Genomic DNA, 24,660 nt, shown 5'->3' with positions numbered 1-24,660 from the left:
TGTGGTTTTCTTTGGTAGAATACAGGAGGGGTTGACCATTGCCTCCTCCCGTGCAGTACAAGATGATACCTTTCAGCATCTTCCTATATCACTGCTGCCCGATATAGTACCAGTGGGGATTCAAACTGGCAACCTAAGCATTTCCCCGCTGCACCACTTGAGGTGACTCAGAAGATATATAGACTTAGCCATTTTGTTCCTTCCTATCTATTCCAAGAATCAAGAAGTGGGCTTGAGCTTGAGTTTGGTCTGTAATTATTAATGATGTCGATGGGCAGTTCCTAGAAGAATCTTTGACAGAGCAAATAAAACAAAAATGGAATTGATTTTATTGTACTGGGAGAATACGAATATGACAAATGTTTATATACCACTTTCCAACAAAAATTCCCAAAGCGGTTTACATACATACATACATACATACATACATACATACATACAGTCTTCCCGTCCCCAAAGGGCCCACCATCTAAAAAAGAAACATAAGATAGACACCAGCAGCAGCCACTGGAGGGATGCCTTGATGGGGATGGATAGGGCCAGTTCTTCTCCCCCTGCTCAATAAAGAGAATCACCACTTTTTAAAAGTGTTTCTTTGCTCAGTTAGCAGGGAGAACACAATGCTACAGAAAACGTCATTATATTAGAGGAGAGAGTTAAAAAACCTACAATGCAGAAAATCTATAATAACCAGAGGGGGAGGGAGCATGTATTCTCAAGAATTATCAAAATCTATACTTGAAATTATAGAAAGGATTATTTGTCCCTTGTGAAAAAGAAAAACAAGACTAAAAATGAGCCGAGAAAGCAAGATGAAGAGGTGAATTCCTAAAAAGGTATTTATTTAGGAGAACACTATACTACTGACAGTGGCCAGGCCTGATGAATGCTTCGGAGCATCTTGAGTGAGTTTGGGGAGAGATTATAGTAGGTTTGGTAATACAGCACATGCTTTTCCTGTAGAACATCCCAGGTTCAATCTCTGTGGTCTCCAGTTAAGATCAGAAAAGTCCCCTGTCTGAAATCCTAGAGGGCTGCTGCTAGTCAGTATAAACAATATTGAACTAGATGGACCAACAGTCTGACTCCATGTAAGGCATGTTCATCTATTATATTAATTCTCCTGGGTGTGCCTTGGAATGTGCGTCCCAGAGCCCAGCTGATTGGCTGGGTGGTGGACGCGCCTGATTGGCTGAGGCGCACCCAGGAGGATTGGTTGCCACCATGGCCCAGCCATGGAGGCCAGAGGTGGTGGGCCTGGCCCGGCTGCGCAGGCAAGGCCCAGGAGGGGGGAAAGTAAGTGGGGGGGGGGTTGAAATGGCAGTGGGGAGGAGAGGTGGTTGGGCCCGGAAGCAGAGACTGGGGCAGAAGGTGGGCGGGGGAGAGGTAAGCACCAGCCCCAAAGAGCGCACAGATGGTCTGTGTAGGGCTGGCTAGTATATGTTTATTTGATTATTGTGGTTAGGAATTTTAACAAAAGAACCATTATGGTTGTAGTGACCAGTCTCCCTTCCCTCTGGAGTGTCAACAGGAAGTGAATCCCTGTCCTGACTGATAGGCTGGTGACCTCCTGGGCTTGACCTATCAGTCCACCAGGTGAGTGGGACATGAGAACTGCAGGGGGGAATTCTGGGAAGAAGAAAGGAAGTCTGTGCTGGGAGTGTGGAGGACATGCAGCAATGGAGTTTGTTGCAGCTGGATGACTGTAGATCTTTGAAAGACACTATTGCAGGGGGCCTGATTCTCATCAGGAGTTTGGTGAGTTCAAGGGAAGAAAGCCAGGGCTTTTGGCTTCAGGAATGTAGTATAAGAAAAGAGTGTTTAGTCAGACTTCACATCAGGATTTCTTTGTGGTATTGCTTTGCATAGTCCATTCTTTGCAATGGAGTAACTAAGATTTCAATGTATAAAATACACTTTTTATTTAATATTTTCATTTAATATATTTTTAAAATGTTTTTAAGTGTTCTAAAAATTGAAAAGCCTTAGATAGAACCAGTCTGTGGTAATTGAATAATTTTTTGTGGGGGTTATTTTTACAAACCTCTCCCAGGTTGGTTATTAACCCAACAGGGAAGGAGGATTTCTCTGGTGTAGGACACATCTCAAATAATTAACTCCACACAGGCAAAACGCAGGGGAGGGAAAGGTTTATCTTTATTCTTGCTTGTTAGCAAGGGGTTGTATATTTTTGGTATTTGCCCAATACCCAGTTACAGAGACTCTGGACTAAAGCACTCTAGTCCAACAACTGGACCTCGGAAAGCCTTAGAGTGCTTGGTGGCAGCGAGAGTAACTTACCAGAATTTTTTCTTTTTTCTTTCTTTCTGGGTTTTGGAAAATTAAGGATTTTTAATCGTTCATTGGCAGCTTTTCTGAGCACACTGAGGAAATGACTCATCGCTGATAGGAGTAATTTCTGAGCTAGGTTGCTCAGGAGAAAGCTGCTAAGAGCTGGTTAAAACCGATTCAGCCAATTTATTCATTAACTGACCTAAGTCAGGAAAGGAAATTTTCCACTACACACAATCCGCAACAATGGTCTTTATAATGATCACCAGAAATGCAGTCTTTAGTAGGCAGCACTCATCAGCTTGGGGAATGTGTCACCCCAACTAAGGAGAGGGGCAGAAAAACATTTTCGAGCCAGTCTGTAGTTTGAATTTTGGGGAGAGTGATATGAGTTTCTAGCTGTGATCAGCTGAAACTAGGTTCCAGCCTGGTGGTGGTAAGATATCTGCAAATAAGGCAAATATTACAACAACACCACAAGTCTTCAAGTGCCCTCTCATGCAAAGGAAGCATTGCCCTCAGGATTCCTCACCACTTGGAGAAGGAGGGAACTAGCAGTTCACAAAAGTAACTCTTCCTTCTGAGAGTATGAGGAAGAATGATCTCTACTGGAGGAGCAAAGTACTTCCAGGCAGGGAAATAAAAACCATTAGATCTGAGTAAGAAAACATGCATCAGAGTAAAAATTCTGTAAAGGGTTCGGGGTCTGGGAGAACCATATTCTTCTATTCTACAGAGTGAAGGTAGAATTCTATCTGAAGTTCGCAAAAAAATATTCTTCATCTCAGAAAAAATAATAGTTCTTAACATTATCCAGCAGGGTAAAGGATCGCAAAACTCTGTATCTAGGGTAAAAGGAAGGATCTGAACAGGTCTGAACAGTACACAGGCAGTTTAAATGACATCATGGATTGTTCTTCTCTCCCAGTCTGTTTCTCAATATGCTTGTTAGCTGCTTCTGAGAGTGCAGCATAAATATATTTTGTGTTGCCTATAGCTCTTCTGAAAATGCAGCCCATATATACTACAATGGCATTTCCCAGTCACTAGCGGTGCAGTGGGAAAATGCTTGACAAACAAGCAGAAGGTTGCCAGTTCTAATCCCCGCTGGTATGTTTCCCAGACTATTGATTGATTAAGTGCCGTCAAGTCGGTGTCGACTCTTAGCGACCACATAGATAGAGTCTCTCCAGGATGATCTGTCTATGGGAAACACCTATATTGGGTAGAAGTGATATAGGAAGATGCTGAAAGGCATCATCTCAAACTGTGTGGAAGGAGGCATTGGTAAGCCCCTCCTGTAGTCTACCAAAGAAAACCACAGGGCTCTGTGGGAGCCAGGGGTCGAAATCGACTTGACGGCACGCTTTACCTTTACCTTATCCCAAGTATGATATAACAGCAGAATCTGTAGATAAGCACCAGGTGCCATCTGCTCAGATAAATAGCTCTAGATGCTTGCAGATGCTAACAAATCACTGTAAGCCATGCCTAGTCCGCACCATATAGTCCTTGATGCAGGGCTCACCAGTCCTTGCCTTCCTAGTTGCCAGTTGTGACCTCAGTTGTGCCTGGTGGACACCATTAAGTTTCCTCAATGCTGCCACAATGTGGCATGGTGCCACAATCCACCAAATCATCATGAAAAAGACATCACAGCTACCTATGCTCCATCCATCCCTCGTCTTTTCTAGCATAGTGTATTTTTGTGTGTGTACGGTCTTTTCCAGCAGCAAGGAGGATGGACCTGATTACAACAGCAATGAATGCACCACTGAGAGACCTTAAAGGCCAGGTTGAAGACAGATAATCCTGGAGAGAATCTATCTCTGTGGACGCTAAGAGTCAACACCGACTTGATGGCAATCAATGAATCAATGGTCTTTTCTAGTGTATATTTGCTAGTATAGACCTCATGAATCAAGAAGGCCTTGCTGGTATAGGCCTCATGAATCACACCCTCTTGGTTTCTCCTTTTGACAAAGCCAACAGTTCCAAGTATCTTTCAGATCAGTGGTTCAATGATGCCAGTGCCATCATTATGTAATCACCACCTGTCCTGATCTGTTGTGAAGTCACAGGAATTTGTCTTGAATTCAGGGGTTCTGGCAGTGGGTAACTACTATAAGCCTGAGCAATAGCAATTCTGTAGAGAGTTTAATTAGCAAAGCTGTGTCCAATGCACTGTGCTAAAAAGCAACCCAGAAATCATACAAACAACTTTACCTGTTGGAAGACCTCTTGTTAGGTGCCTCGAGATCATGTTTCCGCCCCAGGTAGCCCTCAAGTTGAACAGTGTGAGATCTGTCTAGCTGTGCAGGTAGGGTTGCTGTCTCATCGATCTCACTCACAGGGGTCTGGACCACTTTGAACAGTGACTCCTTAGTGGAAGTTTCTTCACCATCCACTTTGATCTCGGTCTCAGGCAGTTTTTCTTCATGAATCTCCTCTGGGACTGTTTCATGACCTGGCTTCTCATTTTCTTGCACTTGCTGTAAATATGAAAGAAAGATCATTTAACTGAAAGCAAAAGCCATTTAGCATGATGGTGGGGGTACGGTTTCTGCCCCATTCCACTGAAGAAACTGAGAATATTTCTGTACATTGTACAGAATTCAGAATTGTATCACGTTAGGATGGGAAACATATTTTAAATGCACCCCCCCCCAATCTGGTAAATAACACACTGGTGAGAATTGTTTAGTATAGCCCTCTCCCTGAGTTGCTAGTTTGCAATATGTACTGAGCTTTTTAAAGAGGAGGAAGCAATCAAAAATACCCATACCCACCTTCAATCTAAAGTCTAGAATTCTGCAGTCCAGAATTCTACCCACTCAGTCTATTACCACAGTAAAAGTAAAGTGTGCCATCAAGTTGGTGTCCACTCCTGGCAACCACAGAGCCCTGTCTTTGGTACGATACAGGAGGGGTTTACCATGGTTTCCTCCCACACAGTATGAGATGATGCCTTTCAGCATCTTCCTATATCGCTGCTGCTCAATATAGGTGTTTCCCATAGTCTGGGAAACATACCAGCGGGGATTCAAACCGGCAATCTCTGGCTTGGTAGTCAAGCCATTTCCCCGCTGCACCGTTGGGTGGCTCATTGCCCCAGTACTCTTATTGAATTACATACCAGGAGCGATCTATGTTAAGGCTGGGAATCTGAGAGCCTGTATACTGCTGCCCCATGTGGCAGCCAGCTGAACTACACCAGCCTTGCCGGAGCATGGATTCAGCTCTGGCCTGACTTTGCCCAAACAGATTGTTCATTGGATCCTTCCAGGAGAGGAAATATATATATAGGGCAGTCATTAGGGTAGAGCGATCGGGGCAATTGCTGGCAGAGGCCCTGCTCTGGGCTTACCTGCAGAGCAGCCTGCCCTCCTTTCTCCCCCAGTCCCAGCCACTTATCCTTCCCCGCAGCCCAACTGGAGCTGATCTTTTGTGTCTGTGTGCAGCTTGAAAGGCTCCCAGGCACACTGCTAGAGCTCCCTCTCTCCCACCTCTCAACTGTTCGGTGGGGCTTCCAGAGAGGCCTCCATTCAGGCCTCCCTGAAGCCTGAAGCTCAGGAAAGAGGTAGGCAGGCAGGCAGAGAGTGTGCCCCACCAGAGCTCTCTGCAGACCCTCTGCCCGGCCCAGCCCAGCCCAGCCCAGCCTTAGTAATGGAGGTATGATGTGATTTCCTTTTTGTGATTATCTCCCCCCCCCTTGAATATTTAGGGATTTACTTGCCATAGGGCTTTGGTATTGAGCAGAGATGTAGGGCAGGGTGGGAGGAATATGTATATTTTAATTGAAGTGGATTGGACAAATTGTTGGTTAAAAACAAAACAAAACACCATCCAAAAAGTCCTATAAGTGGCTTGTTTCAGTTTCAGTATAAGTGGCAGAAAACTACAGGTTGCTTACCTGTAATGTTGGTTCTTCTAGTGGTCATCTGTACTTCTACACAAATGGGCTATGCGCCTGTGCAGAGACCTCGTCAGAACCTAACAAGCTCAATTCTCCTGCTTTGGGTGGGAACCCCACTCCTAGCTGCTATAAGCAGCTTCGCCACTCCTCATCCCTTCAGTCACTGAGTCAAGCTTCAGTAGACCCCACGAGGACGACGGGATGGCGTGTAAAAGCACAGATGACCACTAGAAGAACCAAAGTTACAGGTAAGCAACCTGTAGTTCTTCGACATGGTCTCTGTCTTTTTTTTTTTTTACACAAATGGGTCCATAACAAGCTAGCACCCAAGGAGGAGGGAAGAAACAGAAGCAATATGTAAAACACCGGAAGTATTTATTGCAGAAACAAGTACATCAACTGAAAATTGATTGCAGGACACTCCTGCCAAATGCAGCATCATTCCGTTTCCTGGCATCAATAGCACAATGACGGATAAATGAGTGCAGCAAAGCCCAGGTAGCTGCCTGGCAGATAGCGTCTAATGGGACCGCACAATCAAAGGTGACAGAGGCTACCACAGACCTAACTGAGTGCACCTTAACAGTAGCAGGCAGCTGCTTATGAGCCAATTTATAGCAAAGTTCAATTGTGGAGACTACCCATCTAGACAGGGATTGGGCCAAAACTCGAAGACCTTTACGAGGCCCATCATAAAGAATGAACAAGGAAGGAGTTTTTCTCCAAGCAGCAGACCTCCGGACATAGAAGGATAACGCCCTTCTAACATCCAAATGATGCAACCGTTGCTTTGCATCCGAGGAAGGGTTTTTGAAAAACACAGGTAACGTGAGTGGTGACGAATGGTGAAAGAAAGACACCACCTTAGGAAGAAATTGGACATCTGGCCTGAGCACAACCTTGTCCTTGTGGAACTGAAGGTATGGTTGATTAACCCTCAGGGCCTGTAACTTACTCACCCTCCTAGCGGAGGTAATGACCATCAGAAAGGCGACCTTCCAGGTAAGAAGACAGGGTTTGATTGAAGCCAAAGGCTCAAAGGGAGGTTGGAGCAGACTGGCTAAAACCGCAGACAGATCCCAGGCAGGTGACATGGCAGGATTGTCCGGCAAAACATGGGACAAACCCTTTAGGAAACATTTCACCACTGGGTCCTTAAACCATGAAGCCTGGTTTGGGGAATGGGTCACAATGGCAGCCAAATGTACCTTAAGGGTTAAGCTTTAACCCAGACTCTTTAAGGGACAACAAATAAGTACATATGTTTTGTATAGAAGGATTAAACGCATCAAACTCATGCACAGAAGCAAACGAACAGAAACGAGTCCACTTGTGATCATAGGATTTCCGCATGGACTGCTTCTTGGCTGCAACCAAAACTTCCCTGAGTCCCAGTGGAAAGTCAGCAGTACTTTCCAGGCCATCAGATGACGGGGCCGAAACTCCGGGTGGAGCACCTGACCCCTCTCCCGTGACAGCAGGTCTGGTACGGCAGGAAGGCGCAGCCAGTCCACTGCCAATTGCCTCATGGCTGGAAACCAAGGCCTTCTGGGCCACTATGGGGCTATCAGGATGGCCATGGCCCGATTCACCCTCAGTATGAGGGGAAACAGGGGAAACACATACAGTAGAGGGCCCGTCCAAGACAGGACGATGGCATTGCCTAGAGAGCCCTCACCTTCCCCTCCCTTGTAGCAATATAGGGCACATTGAGCATTGTCCTGGGAGGCAAAAAGGTCCAGAGTCGGGATTCCCCATTTCACAAATACATCCTTGAGAACACCCCGGTCCAAGGCCCACTCGTGGGAGACCACTGTCATTCTGCTCAAGGTGTCCGCCTAGATGTTCAGGGAACCCTGAATATAAACCGCTTGAGGTGACACAGCATGTGCCATGCACCAATGCCAAAGGTCCAGAGACAGGAACAGAAGGCTCCTTGAAGACGGGCCACCCTGTCGATTGACATAGGCCTTCGCTGCCGTATTGTCTGTTTGGGCTGTCACTGAGCAGCCCCCAATCATGGGCAAGAATCCCTTGAGAGCATTGAATATGGCCAGAAACTCCAAATAACTGATGTGCTGGTTCCTCTCCCTGGGGAATCAATGTCTGCTCAGGCGAAAGCCCTCCAGATGTGCCCCCCAAACCAAGCTCTGACGCATCAGTCGTAATCACCCATTGGGATCGGGGAGCCTGGAAGGGGGCACCGATGTTCAGGTGTCGAAACTCAGTCCACCATGCCACAGTCGCCCACACCCAGCAAGGGGGTGTACGTTCCAAATGGCCCGGATCCCGAAGGGGATCAAATACGACCAAAAAGCACCTCTCTCCAGGATGAGCCAATCCTCTAAATATGGCAGCAACTGCAACCTTCACTCCTGCAGGAAAGCCACCACTGGGGCTAGACATTTCGTAAAAACCACTGGCACCATCATGAGACCAAATGGCAAGGCTTTGAATTGATAGGGGATCCCCCCGATCTGGAAGCGCTGGAAGCGTCAATGCTAAGGGTGTATCGAGACGTGGTAACGTGTCTTTCAGGTCTAGGGAGACCATCCACATGTCCTTTTCTTGCATGGTCATAATGGTCGGTATTGACAGAATTCAGAATTGTTTGTAGACCAAGGGTCTGTTCAGGGCCATGAGGTCTAGTATAGGATGCCGACCTCTGTCTGGTTTCGGCACAATAAAGTACCAGGAATAGAAACTGGGACTAGATTGGTGACTTTTTCAATCGCATCCTTTTACAGGAGAGCGGCGACCTCCTGGTCCAACTCTGGAGTGCACGGAGTAATTACAACTCCAGACATGGGCGGTGTCTCACAGAACTCCAGGGCATAGCCCAAATGTTTGGTTGTAAGGACCCACTGATCCATGGTCACTCTGTCCCAGCTCGCAGAGAATGGAGCCAGGTGAGTCCGGAAGCGCCCCGAGTCATTGCTTCTTTTGGAAGATGTTCGAGTGCTGTTTCTGAATGGCCAGCTTACTAGGCTGGAGGCCCGACTTGTATCTTGACTGGAACTTGTTGCCACAAAAGGGATGTTTGGATGGAGACTGCTGTTGTGAATGGGTCTTCTGTGGGTGATAAGGCAACCACCTGGCAATTTTCTGTGGTTTGGAAGTTGATGAATATGACATGGATCGTGCTGTGCTCCTCAGCTTCTGAACCTTCTGGAGCCTGACTTCCATCTGCTCCACAAAGAGGCTAGAGCCCTCAAAGGGCAGGTCCTCGAACCTAGGACGGGCCTCGTGCAGCCAAGCATCACCTTAGCCACGCACTCCACCGAATGCCAAGCTGAATAGAGCTCTTGTTTCGCCACCTGAATAGCCTTGCAGAGAAATGCTTTTGCCGGATCCCGCTTATCCTGAGGCAGGAGATCCAAGAAGGGACCCACTTTTCCCCACAGAAATGGGTTATATTGGGCGTTACAGGCCTGATGATTAGCTACCCTCAAGTGTAGGGCTGAGGTGGAGTAAATCCTCCCCCTGAAGGAGTCTAGTTTTCTGCCCTCTTTGTCACTCGGTGCCAACTGGCTGTGACCCATGGTCCACGACGATCGAATTCGGGGTGGGATGATTCTTCAGAAAGGCCGTATCATTCTGCAGTTGCACCCTATAAAAGTTCTCCAAGTGCCTATTAGGCTGAGAAAGAGTCACCAGCTTTTTCCAATGACCCCACATGACCCCCAACAATGCCGAGTTCAGGGGCAAAGTGGCTGGTACCTTGGCCTCCAAATCAATAAGGCTGAACAATGGGTCCGGTTCTCCCTTCTGCTGCATACCCAGGCTTTCGCCAAGGGCCTAAGCCATGCGGGCCACCTACATGGAGTACTGTTTAAGGTCCTCTGACAGGGAAACAGGCTTTGAATCTGACTGTATGTCGAGCGGGAACGACCCCTGGGAAACACACTCATACTCCGACTCCGGAGGAGCCAAAGAGTCTTGGGCCAAGGGCGTCGAACCCATAGGGGAGCCCTGTTTGCTACCCGGATTGTCCGGTACTGAAGAGGAAAGCTCTGTCAGCGGTACCTGGACAGGCACAGCAGCCTGTTGTAGCATGGGAACCGAAGAGGGTGGTTCGCATCGCTCATTTCAATCCCAAGGGGAGCGCTGCGGTGAACAGGAACACGGCCTCCCTTCCAAGTGTGAGGGGGGCGCACGCCATTCCCACACAGTTCTGGGTTTCCCATACGTGGGGCCTTCCAAGTAACAAGGGCCATATCAGGGCCTAACATAGTCTGAACAGTCTGATCGACAGTCCACTTGATATCGACCACACAATCCAGAGTCCCGGCACCAAGCGCCATAAGAAGGCTCAACCTCACTCAAGGGAGAATGGTGTTCCGTCGCCTGGTACCGATCTGGATATGAGGGCTCATGATGGTCCCAGGCTTGATCTTGCCTGTAATCCGAGGAGCGTTCTTCCAAGTCCCAATGGGCACTCTGGTCCCTAAGAGGGATGTGCTCCTGGTGCCTTTGAGAAGGCAAACAACACTGAGGCAGCCACGATGCATCTTCTGCGGGCTTCGCTGGGGAATAGGCCTCCTCTTCTGATGAAGCGTACCCAGGCTCATCCATCACCACTGAGAGTTCTCTACTCGAGCGGGCACGATCAGGTGCCAAGTCCAACAAATCTACAGACAAAGGTGAGCTAGGCCATCCTGAAACTAACGACTTTGGAATAGGATGATCCAAGTCCACTTTAGGCTTCTTGGCCACTGCAGCTTCTGACGCAGGAACCATAGTGGCCTTCTTTTTCTTTGGTATAGGAAGGAGGTGTTGACCCGCTGGTAAATCATGGGGCAACTTTGACTTCTTCCTCTTTGGCATCGACACCGCGGGATTCGGGGAAGACTTCAGTACCACAGGTGCAGAACGTTTAGGGAGGTCTTCTGAGTGCACTGACTCACTAGAAGTCGTCGAAGGATGAGCACTAGGAGGTGCCAAAACCAGTAGTGGGGCGGGTTTTTGGCCTCCACAGGAGCAGATACCAAATGCTTCGACTGCATTGATGAAGCCATTTTAACGGATTGCTTCAATGACAAGGCTCCCTAGGAACGGCGAGCCAGATCCCACAGGGCTGCACACGCAGGTGAGAAGCCCTATTTTTGTAAGCCTGCTTTGTAAACTTCTGATAATGAAGATAGGTCTCGACAATGTGGGATTCCCCCAGGCACAAGAGACACTCGGTATGAGTATTGGGGGAAGGAATCTTACATCTGCAACAAACACATTTTTAAAAGTTTGTTGTGCCCGGCCAGCCACCATACTCCGTCCCGGCCAGGATCAGAGCTCCGAAGAAGGGGAAAACACGCAAAAAAACAAAATAAGGAAAAAACTGCTACTACGCGGAAGAAATAAGAAAACAAAGAAAGAAAATTAAAAAAAACTGAAGCAGCAGGGAGAAAAAACAATGGGATAGATAGATCCTACTTGTTGTCGAGCTGCAGACTCCATGATGCTTACTGAAGCACGGATGGTGAAAGACCGAGGGGATGCAGAGTGGAGCAGCTGCATATAGTTTCCGCCCAAAGCAGGAGAATTGAGCTTGTTAGGTTCCAGTGAGGTCTCTGTGCAGGCACATAGCACATTTGTGTAAAAGACAGAGACCACGTCGAAGAATTACAAAAACATCTGGAACAAACAATATATTATCTGTTTGTTTGTTTATGAATGCACTATGCTCAAGTTGATTTGCAACCCAGAAGGTCTGAGAACTGTGAAGTATGTGCTGTGCTTTTTATTTTTATTTCCAATCTGGTTGGACATGGCCAAAAACCTCACTCACACTATTTGCATTGTATGTCATCAATCAGCATGATTCTGTAATGATATGAAATGTTACGGAGGCCCCGCACATGCTGATTCACCCCCAGCCCTGCATCCCCCTAGGGACGGCCCTGAGTATATAAATGTTTCCTGCCTGGGCTCAGGTTTTGCCTCTGCTTTAAAGTATTGTTGGCTCTGGTGTGGTGTGTGTTCTGATCCTGGTTCCAGCTCTGACTTTTGGCTGGTCTTCCATTCCTGGGTCCTGTTGTCTGCTCGGCTTTGACCCTTGGTTTCGGAGTTTACTTCCAGCTTGCTTACTAACCCTAGTTCCTGGTTGACTCTCTTGCTCCTAGTTCTCTGCTGGATCCTCCCAATCCTGACTTGGAGACCCAGTGGCTACCCACAACCCAGTGTTGGCATTATAGTCATAACACGAGAGCCACTGCAACACACCTCCTTCCTGAGCCATTGGAGTAGCCTGAGAAACCCTAGGGCATGGGAGAAGAACCCACACTACAGCTCTTCTGCATCACCATCATCATCACCATCATCATCATCACCCCTCCCAGCAACTGGGGCAATTCTGGTATGGGGAGGAATTGCAGTACAGACTGCTCTCTTGTGGCTCCTTATCCATGTAGTGCTGGAAGGAGATTCACTGGAGCAGCCCCCACATGGCAAACATAACTTGAAATAGGGTCCTTATTCTGTGGAATGTCTAGATTGACTCTCAGAGTGAAATGACTCCCACATAGCCTTCAACACACTGATAACAGGAAGAAATAAACATGGAATTGCCTCTAGAAATTGACTCCATTTCAGTTCATGTGCTACATTATAATAGCTGAGATACTGCACAAGAGTAAATCAGCCTAGTAACAGTGCATTTGCACAAATTGTTATACAAAAGTAGGCCTAATACTTCCAATGGGCTCACTCTTTTGTAATGGAATTTGAGTGACACACAAAGAACACCATCACTAGGCTGATGATGTACTCTTGTGCAGTATGTTAGCCAATATTATTGTATTATTTCTAAAGCAACAAAATTGTACGCATAGTAATTTCCATTGGTCACCTGAGCATATGAAATTTTACTTTTGGTTTTTAAATACAACAGTCCTAAGGTCAGAGATAATACAAAGGCTGAAATCATAGTCTGCCCTCCCCTCCAATTTCTGCAGGTTCGCCAATAGTGTCCAACTAAAACCCCTCTGGCACATCTTAGGAGGCCTATATGTTAAAACAATCCCAGACAATGCCTGTTCTCTTAAGCAGGTTGTAGAGGGAAGGCTTGTCATAACTTATAAAGGTAAAGTGTGCCATCGAGTCAGTGTCGACTCCTGGCAACCACAGAGCCCTTCATTTTTACAAATGTCCCCCATCACCATATATGCCACCATCAAACAGTAAATTGGCAATGCTTTCCAACAGTTTACATTAGCCAAATGGAATCCCTAACTGAAAATTTTCACGGGCATACACCAGACATTAACAAGTAGTTCTAAGTAGGAGGAGAACTACTTGTTAATGTCTGGTGTATGCCTGTTAAATTTTTCATTTAGAGATTCCATTTGGCTAATGTAAACTCTAAGCAGAACTACTTCCTGCTTCTTTTAATCCAGTGGCTCTTACCTAGGATCCCTTCTCATCTGCTGTGAATGTGGTTTCTATCAGATTGTCAGCATGAGTTACAAAGGGCTGTGGTCTATGTTTTGGCTGGCCACCATCAAATGTCCCAGACATCCCAACCTGATTTAAAGAACCAAACTACATTATCAGGAAAATGACATGGTATAGCCGTCCTGAGACTATACCACTTCAGAATGCAGTTGTGAAAATATTTCCTCCCACATTTTTTTTTTAAAAAGTGTGTGTGTGGGGGGGGGGGCTCCTGTGCACATTGAAACTAGGTTGAGCCCCTCTCCCTAACATGCGAGTTTTCCATCTGGAAATAATTTTTGTCACATGGGAAAGTTCAGTCATGTGATTTCACCACCTGCCTTCTGACATAGTCCAGTCCCATGAAGTCTGCACCATGTGACTTTTCTGGATGCAGTGTCTTCATTGCAAGGATCAGAAGTGCTATCCTAGTGCTTCTGAACTTCAAACTCCAGATGCATAAAGATAGCAGTGAACTTCACAACTGATGGTGCTGACATGTGCAGTACACACAACTGACTTCCTGCAGTGAATTGTGTGTGTATTTCCCAGGGGAAAAGAGACCTGGAATATTTCCTAAGCAGGAGTGACAAAAGTTGCCATCTGGATGTGCCCTTAAACTAAAATAAGCTCTTCATTCTTGGGAGCATTTTATAGAAGATTCATTACAGATCCTCCATGTTCTAGTGCTGGATGAATGCAGAATAGTAAATACCATTGTGACTCTGTACCCGTGCCAGGAACCAAATCACAGAGGCTTAAAACATGTCTATTTTACACGCAGGGGTGGGGTGAGAAGAACAGGAATGTGGGATATATTGAATTTAGATCATATTTTAATACTGGAACATTAATTGTGTTTATACAGCAATATTTAAGTTACGGCTGGAAAAAGAAGATGTGGAACTGAATTCTGTCTAAGGAAAAACCACATGCTCGTATCTAGCTTTGCTAATGTAGGCGACCATGTTCTTCTTTACTTCTACTCTCCATCTTATAAGAGACCTGTGTGTCCTCCTCATACTACAGATAGATCCGAACAGTTACTGGCATTTATATTTTCAAAAGGGAGAATGGCCATTAAACAGGGGGAACTTTCAGCAGTCCCAGCTGGCCAACTGGGGTGCTGAAGTTTTCCTTCTTTGTGAGTCTTCCCACCTCTGCAAAAGGGAAGTGCTGCTTATGGCTGGCTAAATGCGTTAGGCATAATGGCAAGCTCTATTCCATTCATTCTTATATCAAGATGATTGTGTTATTTCTGCCACTACTGAATGTCATAAGCCTTTATATGTTATGCTTACTGGTTTCCTTGACATGGTCTATCTTACCTAATTTCTGTGAGCTCAAAACTTTGCTCTTTTTCTAACTGGAAGTTTCCCCTTTCACTTCTTTCTCACAACTGAAAGCTGATCTCTGATGAACAATGATAACTCCGCCCATCTCCGGATGGGAGGAGGAAGGAGGTTCTCTGAAAAGCAGTTTGTGTTCCAGCCAGTTAATTGTAGGTGAGAAGGAAAAAAGGATTTTAAGATAAATTAGTCTAATAGTATTACTGTTTTATGTTTTTGGAAAATCTATGCAATATTTCTGCTAACTGACTTGATGTAAACTGAGAGCTAATAATCAAATGGTCTAAGGCTTAAATTTTAAATTTGTCTCATCCACCAGCCTTGCTTTGCCTTCACAGTAGCTGAATCTTGAAATTCCAGATCCCAGACGTGAGATTTGATGAAAAGAATTTTGTTTTGCCACTCCTGCAGGTGGAAGGGAGTTCCAAATTACCAGTTTGGCATTTTACCTAGAAGACTTCCCAGTTTAAAAGGATCAAGCTTTGTGTGTTACTGTGAAACCCATACCCTGTTTTCACAGCTCCTGATGAGAGACTTGACTTTATTATCATAGGTTTCACCCCTCTGCAAGATTATGGACAATTTTTCTGATAACACCTTTTGCTAAAGAGGCCTGTAAAAAGGGACACTTTAATTTGCTTCATGAGACATTAGGTCTCGCCCAGAAGTCTCAATCCTGTTTCAACAAGGTATAGTATTTTGCCTGGGGGCATGGACTGTTTCTTTCTTATATAGGTTTTTCCAAGAAGATATTGTTACCCTACAAAGATGTCAAAACCCAAACCCTTACTCATTGGTCACTTGCTAAGTTATGAGGCTAAAGATGGAGAGCTGGAACACCACAACTATCTACACGTGACCTAGATGAAGATCCCAAAGCCAGATGTTACTGACGAATCACCCCTTTATGGAGAATGAAGTCAGGTATACTGGATGGAGATTGATTGCCCTGACAAAGGCCTGTAAGTATGATTGTCAGCCAACGTGGTGCAGTGGTTAGAGTGCTGGACTAGGACCGGGGAAACCCGAGTCCAAACCCTTATTCAGCCATGACACTTGCTGGTTGACACAGGGCCAGCCACTCAAATGGTTTGGCCTGCCTCACAGGGTTGTTGTAAGGAAGAAGAATGGGATACAGAAGAGAATGTGAGATGCCACATGGAAACAGGACTTTGTTAGCAGTTACACCCAAAGGGTCTTGGTGAAATTCAAGCACTGAAGTTTTATGTTGCAGCCTCTCGAATGATAAGACTATGTTTGACCTGTCAGGCTTTAATGCCTCCTCAACACCCTAAACTCACGAGGGGGGTGAAAAATGTGAATGCACTTTTTCCTTTTGACTTTATTGCTTTTCCTTTTTTGCCCAGGATTGCCATTTTGTTCTCGTGATCAGAAACCAGCCTACAACACAAGCCACCAGGCACCTAAGTGCAGACATCATCCCCTGTTCTGGACTTTGAGGGGAGAGGGGCCCATGGCAAGCAGGAAAACAAAAACATAAATTGGAAAAAATTACCAAAAGACCAAATTGAAAATAGCCTCAGGTCTTATCCATCCTTTGTATTATTTGCCTTGAAAATTTGACTTTTCCTTTTGTGCTGATGGTTGGCACCCAGGGACTTACTCAGAATGCTGTCCCTATATGGGGGGAGGGAATTGGCAACTCACTTGCCTGTTTTTCTCTCTAGTAAACAGGTTTGCAACCAACAGTGCCTTGAATTGTCTTTCCAAAAAGGATTGGTCCTCCCCAGATTGAAGGAGTACCATGCATACAATCGCCAGAACATGATCCCAAGGGAGTCTCCAGAGGACATCAACCCTGACCCAGGAGAAATAACCATCAGCAGCAGCAGCTACCCAAAGAGCTATCTGTGTTTCCAGTCCAACCTAATGCTGACAGAATGTCCATCTGCTACCCTGTCCTGTGTTCAAGGAAGAGGGCCTAATGCAAAGTTCATCTTCCTGCTCCTAAGTGCTGTAGGAGAGGGATAGACAACAAATGCCTGAAGACTGCCTGATAGCAAACAGGCAAGCCAATTTGTTTACTTTTCATGTGCAACAGCATCTCCCCAAGCTGTAAAGCCCTATCCAGGTAAGATACCTTGCCAAAGACACTGTTTCAAATTCTGCCAAAGACACTGTTTCAAATTGCCCACAAGTGGGGCGGGAGTCAAAGCTCCCAAACACAGGAACATTCGAGCTTGTCTATGGACACCAGCCAAACAAGCTAAAACAACATGGATCAGAGAACATCCAGAATAGCCAAAATCCTGCAATGTTGGACAAAAAGCATTTGGTTCTCAATTGAAGGACTAAAATATTTTTTCTTACCAAGGACTTTTAGATTTTTGAATTCTATAGCTCTCCATAGCTTCCCTTTGGCCATGGCAGACTCTAGAGAACACCAAGGGGGGTGGGAGTTGATGATTTACGCCACTATCTTACATTACTTTCTTGTAGTGACTATGTGCTATGATTATGTTGAAAACCCTGCTATCTCCTGTGCTGTTAAGGACATGGACCTCACATGCTTGCTCTCTGGTCATTTCCTTACTTGTTTCCCTGACATATTGTGCCAATCATTTCATTGTTTCACCCAGAGCATTTACCTGCAAGTCTGCACCTATCCCCAACTTACTGGTTCCTTTTGCGCTCTAAAGACATTAAGCTAGCCCAAGCTTGACCTGCTAATTTTATAGACACCTGTATTTAACTAATGTGATTGTACATTACTTGTCATTGCCATCGCTTTCCACAAGCTGATAACCCATTAATCGCCAGAAGCACCTGGTTCCACAATGCAAGGCTGTTCTTGATACTTTATTTGGGATGAAGATGGGTTAAAACAATGTTGCTTGCTATAAGTTGTATGATCTTTATATGTACACCTTGCTGCTATGTGTAAAACTTTTTTATCTATATCAAATCAGGCCAGATATGTGTGATTAAGAATATGCGTGTTGATTTATGGAATTATACTAATTATGTTTGTAGCTCTAGGATGTTGTATGCAATGTATCTAGTTTTATTGCTATATATACAGCCCATTTAGCACCTACCATTTCTGTAAAATCTATGCTTAATGCATCACAAATACTTAAGGCATCCCCAAACCACATATGTCCCAAATCCTTTAGCCACACAAAATACAGAACTATATTTCTAAGATTAGGAGTTTATGCATTAGGAAGAGCTATTGTTGATATATTTCCAGACAGTTAGAACTTTCATTTAACCTGACCCTATTAGCTTTAACTAATATGGAGAACCTATGGATTTATGGGCAAAGAAGATAATTCTAGTTAATATATAGCTGTACCTTTACAAACCTTAATTAAGACATCCTGAAGATTCAGGATGATCCAGTTTTTCAGGGGGGGAATTGATGTATTTAGAAAACCAAAGAAACTCCATGTTTGCCCAGAAGATCTCATTCTAACTTAAAGTAACCCCAGCCTTGCTCAGGGACATCACTGCCTCTCATAATTGGCGTCATTACCTCTCTGTAGCAAAATTGTATCTATGAAACTTGCTAAGACAGCTAAGGTTCCCACTGCCAGAAAACAGGATATAACCAAATAAGGAGAAATCACCCGATGAACAATGAATCATTTGCATGCGTACTAGATACTTAGGCCACCATTTTATTGCCACATATACTGTGTCTAGGGTGTCAGCACCATTAGATTGTCTGTATAAATGTAAGATGCACCTGTAACCAAACTGTAAGTGGTTTGAGAGTGTTAGCCTATTGATTACCTATTGCTGACTGCAGTAGCAATAAACCTCAATCAATAATTTCCAATCCTTGTGTCTGACTGATTGGCTAAGTGGACCCAGGAACGAGCCCCATTCACATCACCAGTACACTTTGGTGCAACCTGAGTTATTTTGCACCTGGCACAAACAAATTAGTCTGCAAAGAGCTTCCCCTGAATCACTGTCTATCACATATTGCAGATGGGCCTCCAGCATGACCTCTATCAGTAGTATCTCTGGGCTCTTCCAAACAGCATTGAACTGCAGGACATATAAAGCTTTTGTGCATGTTTCACACACGCTCTTACACATTCTTCAATGCTACTTCCTAGTGCAATCTTACCCCCTGTAGACATGCTGAGCAAGGATCTTGCGTGATTTCCATAGCACCATCTACTGGCCAGCTCTTGCATTCTGAGAGGAACCCACTACTTTCATGGTGACTGGGAAAGGGGTAGGTTCTTCATAGAATGCAAGAGCTAGCTGGCAGACGGCGCTACAAAAACCACACAAGGTCCTTGCTCAGCATGAGTACTGGGCAGAAACTTGCTGTAGTGTGTGTATGGAGAGTAGGATAGCATTCGGAAGTGTGTAAAAGCTTTATATGTGCCACCATTTATTGCCTTCTAGAAGGGCCCTTTTCCTCTTCTTCTCTCCACCCTTTTTTCTGGTTAGTATCCAGAGTGGGGAATGGTGCTGTTTAGATTCGACTCTGCTTTTCAGAGTTTGAATAAGAATCATGAATAGCTCTCTTGCATTCATCTTCCATTTTGGCACTGTAGCAATTGTTTAGTTTTCATGTTTTATGCTCCTGCAAATATTCAAATTACATATACCTCATACAGTGAAATTACTGACTCATGGAAGACATTGTGGGACATATATCTACATCACAAAGTAAAGTCCTAGCTAAACATTATGAAGGAAATCTGAGAAGCCCACAGGCAAGAGCTGAGGGCATGCCCTCTCTCCTGCTGTTGCTCCCCTGCAACTGGTATTTGGGTGATTCTTTGGGGGAAGCCATGGCAGAACTGATATAACACTGCTAATAGTTTTGTGGGGCAGATCTGCAGAGTCTCAGTATTGCTCATTCTGGATAAACATTTAACATCACAAAACACACCAACAAAACTGATAGTGGCCATCTAAAGGGAGGAAGTGGGGAAAAGATAGATGATACAATTATCTTCTCAAGATTTCTCTCCTGGGTCACATCAGTGGGCTAATTCATGGTTGTTTTGTTCTTGTGACTGCAGTTGTCCCTGGAAGGTCAAGTTGTATGAAAGTTATCACCAATTTATGATGGATGGTTCCTTATCAGATGAAGGCAATATTCATCAATAAGAGACAAGATGGAAGATGATGTGGTTGTGTGATCTGTATTGGTGTACAGTCTTTGGCTGAAATATTGCTCCTAATGTCACATTTCCTTACATGTCAACTACATTTCCTGTGTTTGCAGTATTGATAATTGCGAGTCCATTGAGAGATTTTAGGCCAAGATACCGTACCTCTTAAATCAGGAACAGAGTTGTACACAAAACCTAGACTCAACACTGTCCATGGGTGCCTTGCAGCCACTGATACAACTATCTCACTTGTCTGCAAAGTGAATTATGAGTACGTATTGTGAGGAGATCTTAATTAATATTGCAATACTTGCCTTTCAAAACATCAAAAACAACCCTACATTGGGGAAATATTTTCTCTGTGTTGTGAACAGATTCTGTCATAGGTTCCCATGGAGCAAATTAAAAGGCAACAAGATATTGACAAGTTTTAATATACTCGCAGCTAATTCACAAGTGACAAAAGCACAGGTGCCTATTTTACCACATGACAATGGGGTGCAAATGCATTACCAATTAAAACATGGTGAAATAAGGCGTCTCTGTGTTTGTCACGTGACAGTGAACAGGCAGCACACAGAAAGGCAGAAACATTTCTTCATCTGCAAAGTGTCTCTCAGGCTAAAAGGTGCTGCAGTTCACTAATTCAAATCACATGGACAAAATCATGTATTCAGAGGCATGAGCGTTTGGGGCCCCTCCTGCTGATGACAACAGGAAGGGCTGTGGCAGACAGTTCCATGTCTGACATGATGAAACCACCATGAATGTGTAAAACCTGTGCTAAGCTGGGATTTTGGGTGGGAAAAGTGCTCAGTAGAGCCAATCAGCTTCATTTAGCAGGAGAGAGCCATAAATGCTAATAGGCCTTGTGTGTGCGGCCAGTGCCAATGGGGCGGATTAAGCTTTTTGCTGCCCGTAGGCAAGCACGCCTCTCTGTCCCAACAGAGAAGTTCAATCTTCTTTTTCTACCATTTAAAACCGCTGCTGTGTGGTGGGATGGTGGAGATGGCGGTGGAGATGGCAGTGAGAGCTCCTCCCACGGGCCTGCCTGTCTCCCAAATGATTGGTCGGGCCATTTTTGGCCCATTTCAGGTGCAAAACGGCCTAAAAATGGCCTGTGTCTAATTTGGGAGGCAGACTGGCCCATGGGAGGAGCTCTCATGGCTGCCCCCGCCAAACAACTTTCTGCTTCCCCAACCCAAGCCCTTTACTTGTAAAGGGGAATCCTGGGTGGCACATACCACCACCCTCAAAATTTGCTGCCCTAAGCAAGTGCCTATGTTGCCTAAGCATGAATTCGCCCGAATGCCAACATAAATGTATCTGGAAATGCATCCCCACTGTGATGTTCACCTGGGTTCCGTTGAACTTGATGAGTCTTGAGATGAAGGTAGGGATACCATAATCTATGAAATGGTCCTTGGAAGTGGTTAAAAAGTACTGTGCTTTAAAATACCTTATGCTTTTATTTAGGTAAGAACCTTTCAGGTAAAATAATTTTGCATGTACAGAGAGAAAAAGCAAGAAATGAAGGTAGGGAAGCAACTCACTCTCACTGCAGTCAAGCTAGATCTTATTTTAAGCCTCTCAACTGGCTCTTGCATATTTGGGGTTTGGGGGTTTTATTTTACACTAAATAGATGCAGACCAGAACCATGCCAGAGACAAGAGGTTAAAGCCCCCTCTCCTGCTCCACAGACCCGATCTGGACTGGACCTCCATGGATGACATTTAGCAAACCCCTAAGCATGCAAAGGACAATTGTTTTCTTAGATCACAATCTAGTTTGGAAGAGCTGAATCATTTGAATCTCCACATCAAACACCTCCAGCTTGTGCCCTCAACCCCTAAGTTAGATGGACCATTAAGCTTTAGAATGTGGGTATCAGGTCAGTTTGTGTGGTTACCAAAGTGTTACTATTTTTATTCCTTATCTTGTCACAAGAAGAGAAGGCTTTGGAAATTTCATGTTGTCAAGAGGCCTTTGGTTCTGCTTCTCTGTATATGTCTGTTTCTGCCTGCTTGCCCACACCTCTCTCTATCTGTGTCTGCCTATCTTGTCTGTCTTTGCCTGTCTTTTGGGCTGCTTATTAGGGGTGTGCAATTTGGTATTTTCGGTGTTTCGGTTCGGACCCGAACCGAAACACCCCTGTTCTGTTCTGTGCCCGGATTTTGCTCACCCGAATCACTCCTGATTCAGTTCAGATTTGGATTTACCCGAATCCAAATCGATTCGGGTAAGAAAAACGGGTCCTGGGGCCAAAAGGATGGTCCTATTAGGATGGTCCGTCCAAAAAGGCTGCTGGACCCAGCAGGTTTCCAAAAGGCCTTGGAGGGTTTCGATGTTGGTGCGGCCGGTGATTCTATCGAGGCCATGGTGGGAACATGGAACAGAGAACTCACCAGGGCAGTAGATATTATTGCTCCTAAGCGTCCCTCCAGGCCTGCTTCTAAGATGGCCCCCTGGTATACAGAAGAGTTGCGGGGGATGAAGCGGCTTGGTAGGCGACTGGAACGCAGGTGGAGGAGAACTCGGCTCGAATCTGACAGGATGCAGCATAGAACCCATTTGAAGACCTATGCAATGGCGGTGCGTGTGGCAAAAAAACAATTTTGGTCGGCGCGAATTGCGTCTGCGGGCTCACGTACGGCAGAATTATCCCGGGTGGTGAGGAGTATAATTTCTGCTCCTTCTGCCTCAAATCAGTTCCCGGAGACACTCTGCTGTGACGCCTTTAGTGGGTTCTTTGCAAATAAAATATCCTGTATTCGGGCCGACTTGGACTCCACTATTTCTGCGGGGTCCGGGAGGGAGGTATCTAGCAATCCCTCTTGCAGTGTTAGGATGGATCAGTTTCAATCTGTGACTCTTGATGACGTGGACAGACTGCTTGGAGCGGTGCGGCCTACCACTTGTTCTCTGGATCCTTGCCCGACCTGGCTGCTTCGATCTAGCGGAGAGATTGTTGGAGATGGCCTGGTTAATATCATAAATGCATCTCTGGGGGAGGGGAGGGTGCCTTCTTGTTTGAAGGAGGCAATAGTTAGACCTCTTCTTAAGAGGCCTACCCTGGATCCCTCAGTGATGGATAGTTATAGGCCAATCTCCAATCTCCCCTGGCTGGGCAAGGTAATCGAGAGGGTGGTGGCTAACCAGCTCCAGGCGGTTTTGGAGGAATCTGATTATCTGGACCCATTTCAAACTGGCTTTAGAACGGGCTATGGGGTTGAGTCAGCCTTGGTCGGCCTGATGGATGACCTCTACCGGGGAATCGACAGAGGGAGTGTGACTCTGTTGGTCCTCCTGGATCTTTCGGCGGCGTTCGATACCATCGACCATGGTATCCTTCTGGGTCGCCTGGAGGGGTTGGGAATAGGGGGCACCGCTTTGCGGTGGTTCCGTTCCTATCTCTCGGGCAGATCCCAGATGGTGATCCCAGATGATGATCCCAGATGGTGGAGCTTGGTGACAGTCGCTCCTCAAAGCAGGAGCTGTTATATGGAGTCCCTCAGGGCTCCATTCTGTCACCAATGCTTTTTAATATCTACATGAAACCGCTGGGTGAAGTCATCAGGGGATTTGGTGCTGGGTGTTATCAGTATGCTGATGACACCCAAATCTACTTCTCCTTTTCATCTTCAGGAAATGGCACTCAGTCTTTAAATGCCTGCCTACAGGCAGTAATGGGCTGGATGAGGGAGAACAAATTGAAGCTGAATCCAAGCAAGACGGAGGTGCTCATTGTGGGGGCTCAGAATCTGAGGAGTGAGTTAGATCTCCCTGTGCTGGATGGGGTTACACTCCCCCGAAGGGAGCAGGTGCGCAGCTTGGGAGTACTCCTGGACCCAGGCCTCACCCTGGTCTCTCAGGTGGAGGCCGTGGCCAGGGGTGCTTTCTATCAGCTTCGGCTGATTCGACAGCTGCGTCCATTCCTTGAGGAGGATGACCTCAAAACAGTGGTGCACCAGCTGGTAACCTCCCGGCTTGACTATTGCAATGCGCTCTACGTGGGGCTGCCTTTGTACGTTGTTCGGAAACTTCAGTTAGTTCAGAATGCGGCAGCCAGATTGGTCTCTGGGGTAACCCGGAGAGACCATATTACACCTATTTTGAAACAATTACACTGGCTGCCGATATGTTTCCGGGCAAGGTACAAAGTGCTGGTGATTACCTTTAAGGCTCTGAACGGCTTAGGTCCAAGTTACCTTGGAGAGCGCCTTCTTCTGCACGATTCCCACCGCACATTAAGGTCATCTGGGGAGGTTCGTCTCCAGTTGCCACCGGCTCGTCTGGTGGCGACTCGGAGGCGGGCCTTCTCTGTGGCTGCTCCGGAGCTGTGGAATGCGCTCCCTGCGGAAATCCGTAATTCAAGTTCCCTGTTGGCCTTCAGGAGGGCCCTTAAAACATATTTGTTTGGCCTGGCCTTTCAGGGCTTTTAAAATGTATATATGTGTGTATGTGTATATGTGTATATATATATATGTATATGTGTGTGTGTATATATGTATATATGTATATATATGTGTATGTGTGTTTGTGTGTATGTATGTATATGTATGTATA

At 45.7% G+C, this 24,660-nt stretch overlaps 1 protein-coding gene across 6 annotated transcripts in view; it reads right to left on the bottom strand.

Moving 5' to 3' along the window:
• Positions 1–24,660, bottom strand: part of SPTB (spectrin beta, erythrocytic) — a 181,879-nt gene that overhangs the window by 7,019 nt on the left and 150,200 nt on the right. For all 6 annotated transcript variants that reach the window (XM_053254828.1, XM_053254819.1, XM_053254861.1 and 3 more), the window contains one exon: positions 4,519–4,784. In XM_053254828.1, the coding sequence (XP_053110803.1) occupies positions 4,519–4,784 (266 nt within the window). The remainder of the gene's footprint in view (positions 1–4,518; positions 4,785–24,660) is intronic.

This window comes from Hemicordylus capensis, chromosome 1 (genome assembly GCF_027244095.1).
Source record: "Hemicordylus capensis ecotype Gifberg chromosome 1, rHemCap1.1.pri, whole genome shotgun sequence".
Taxonomy (NCBI): Eukaryota; Metazoa; Chordata; class Lepidosauria; order Squamata; family Cordylidae; genus Hemicordylus; species Hemicordylus capensis.
This window is presented reverse-complemented; position numbering and strand designations above follow the sequence as displayed.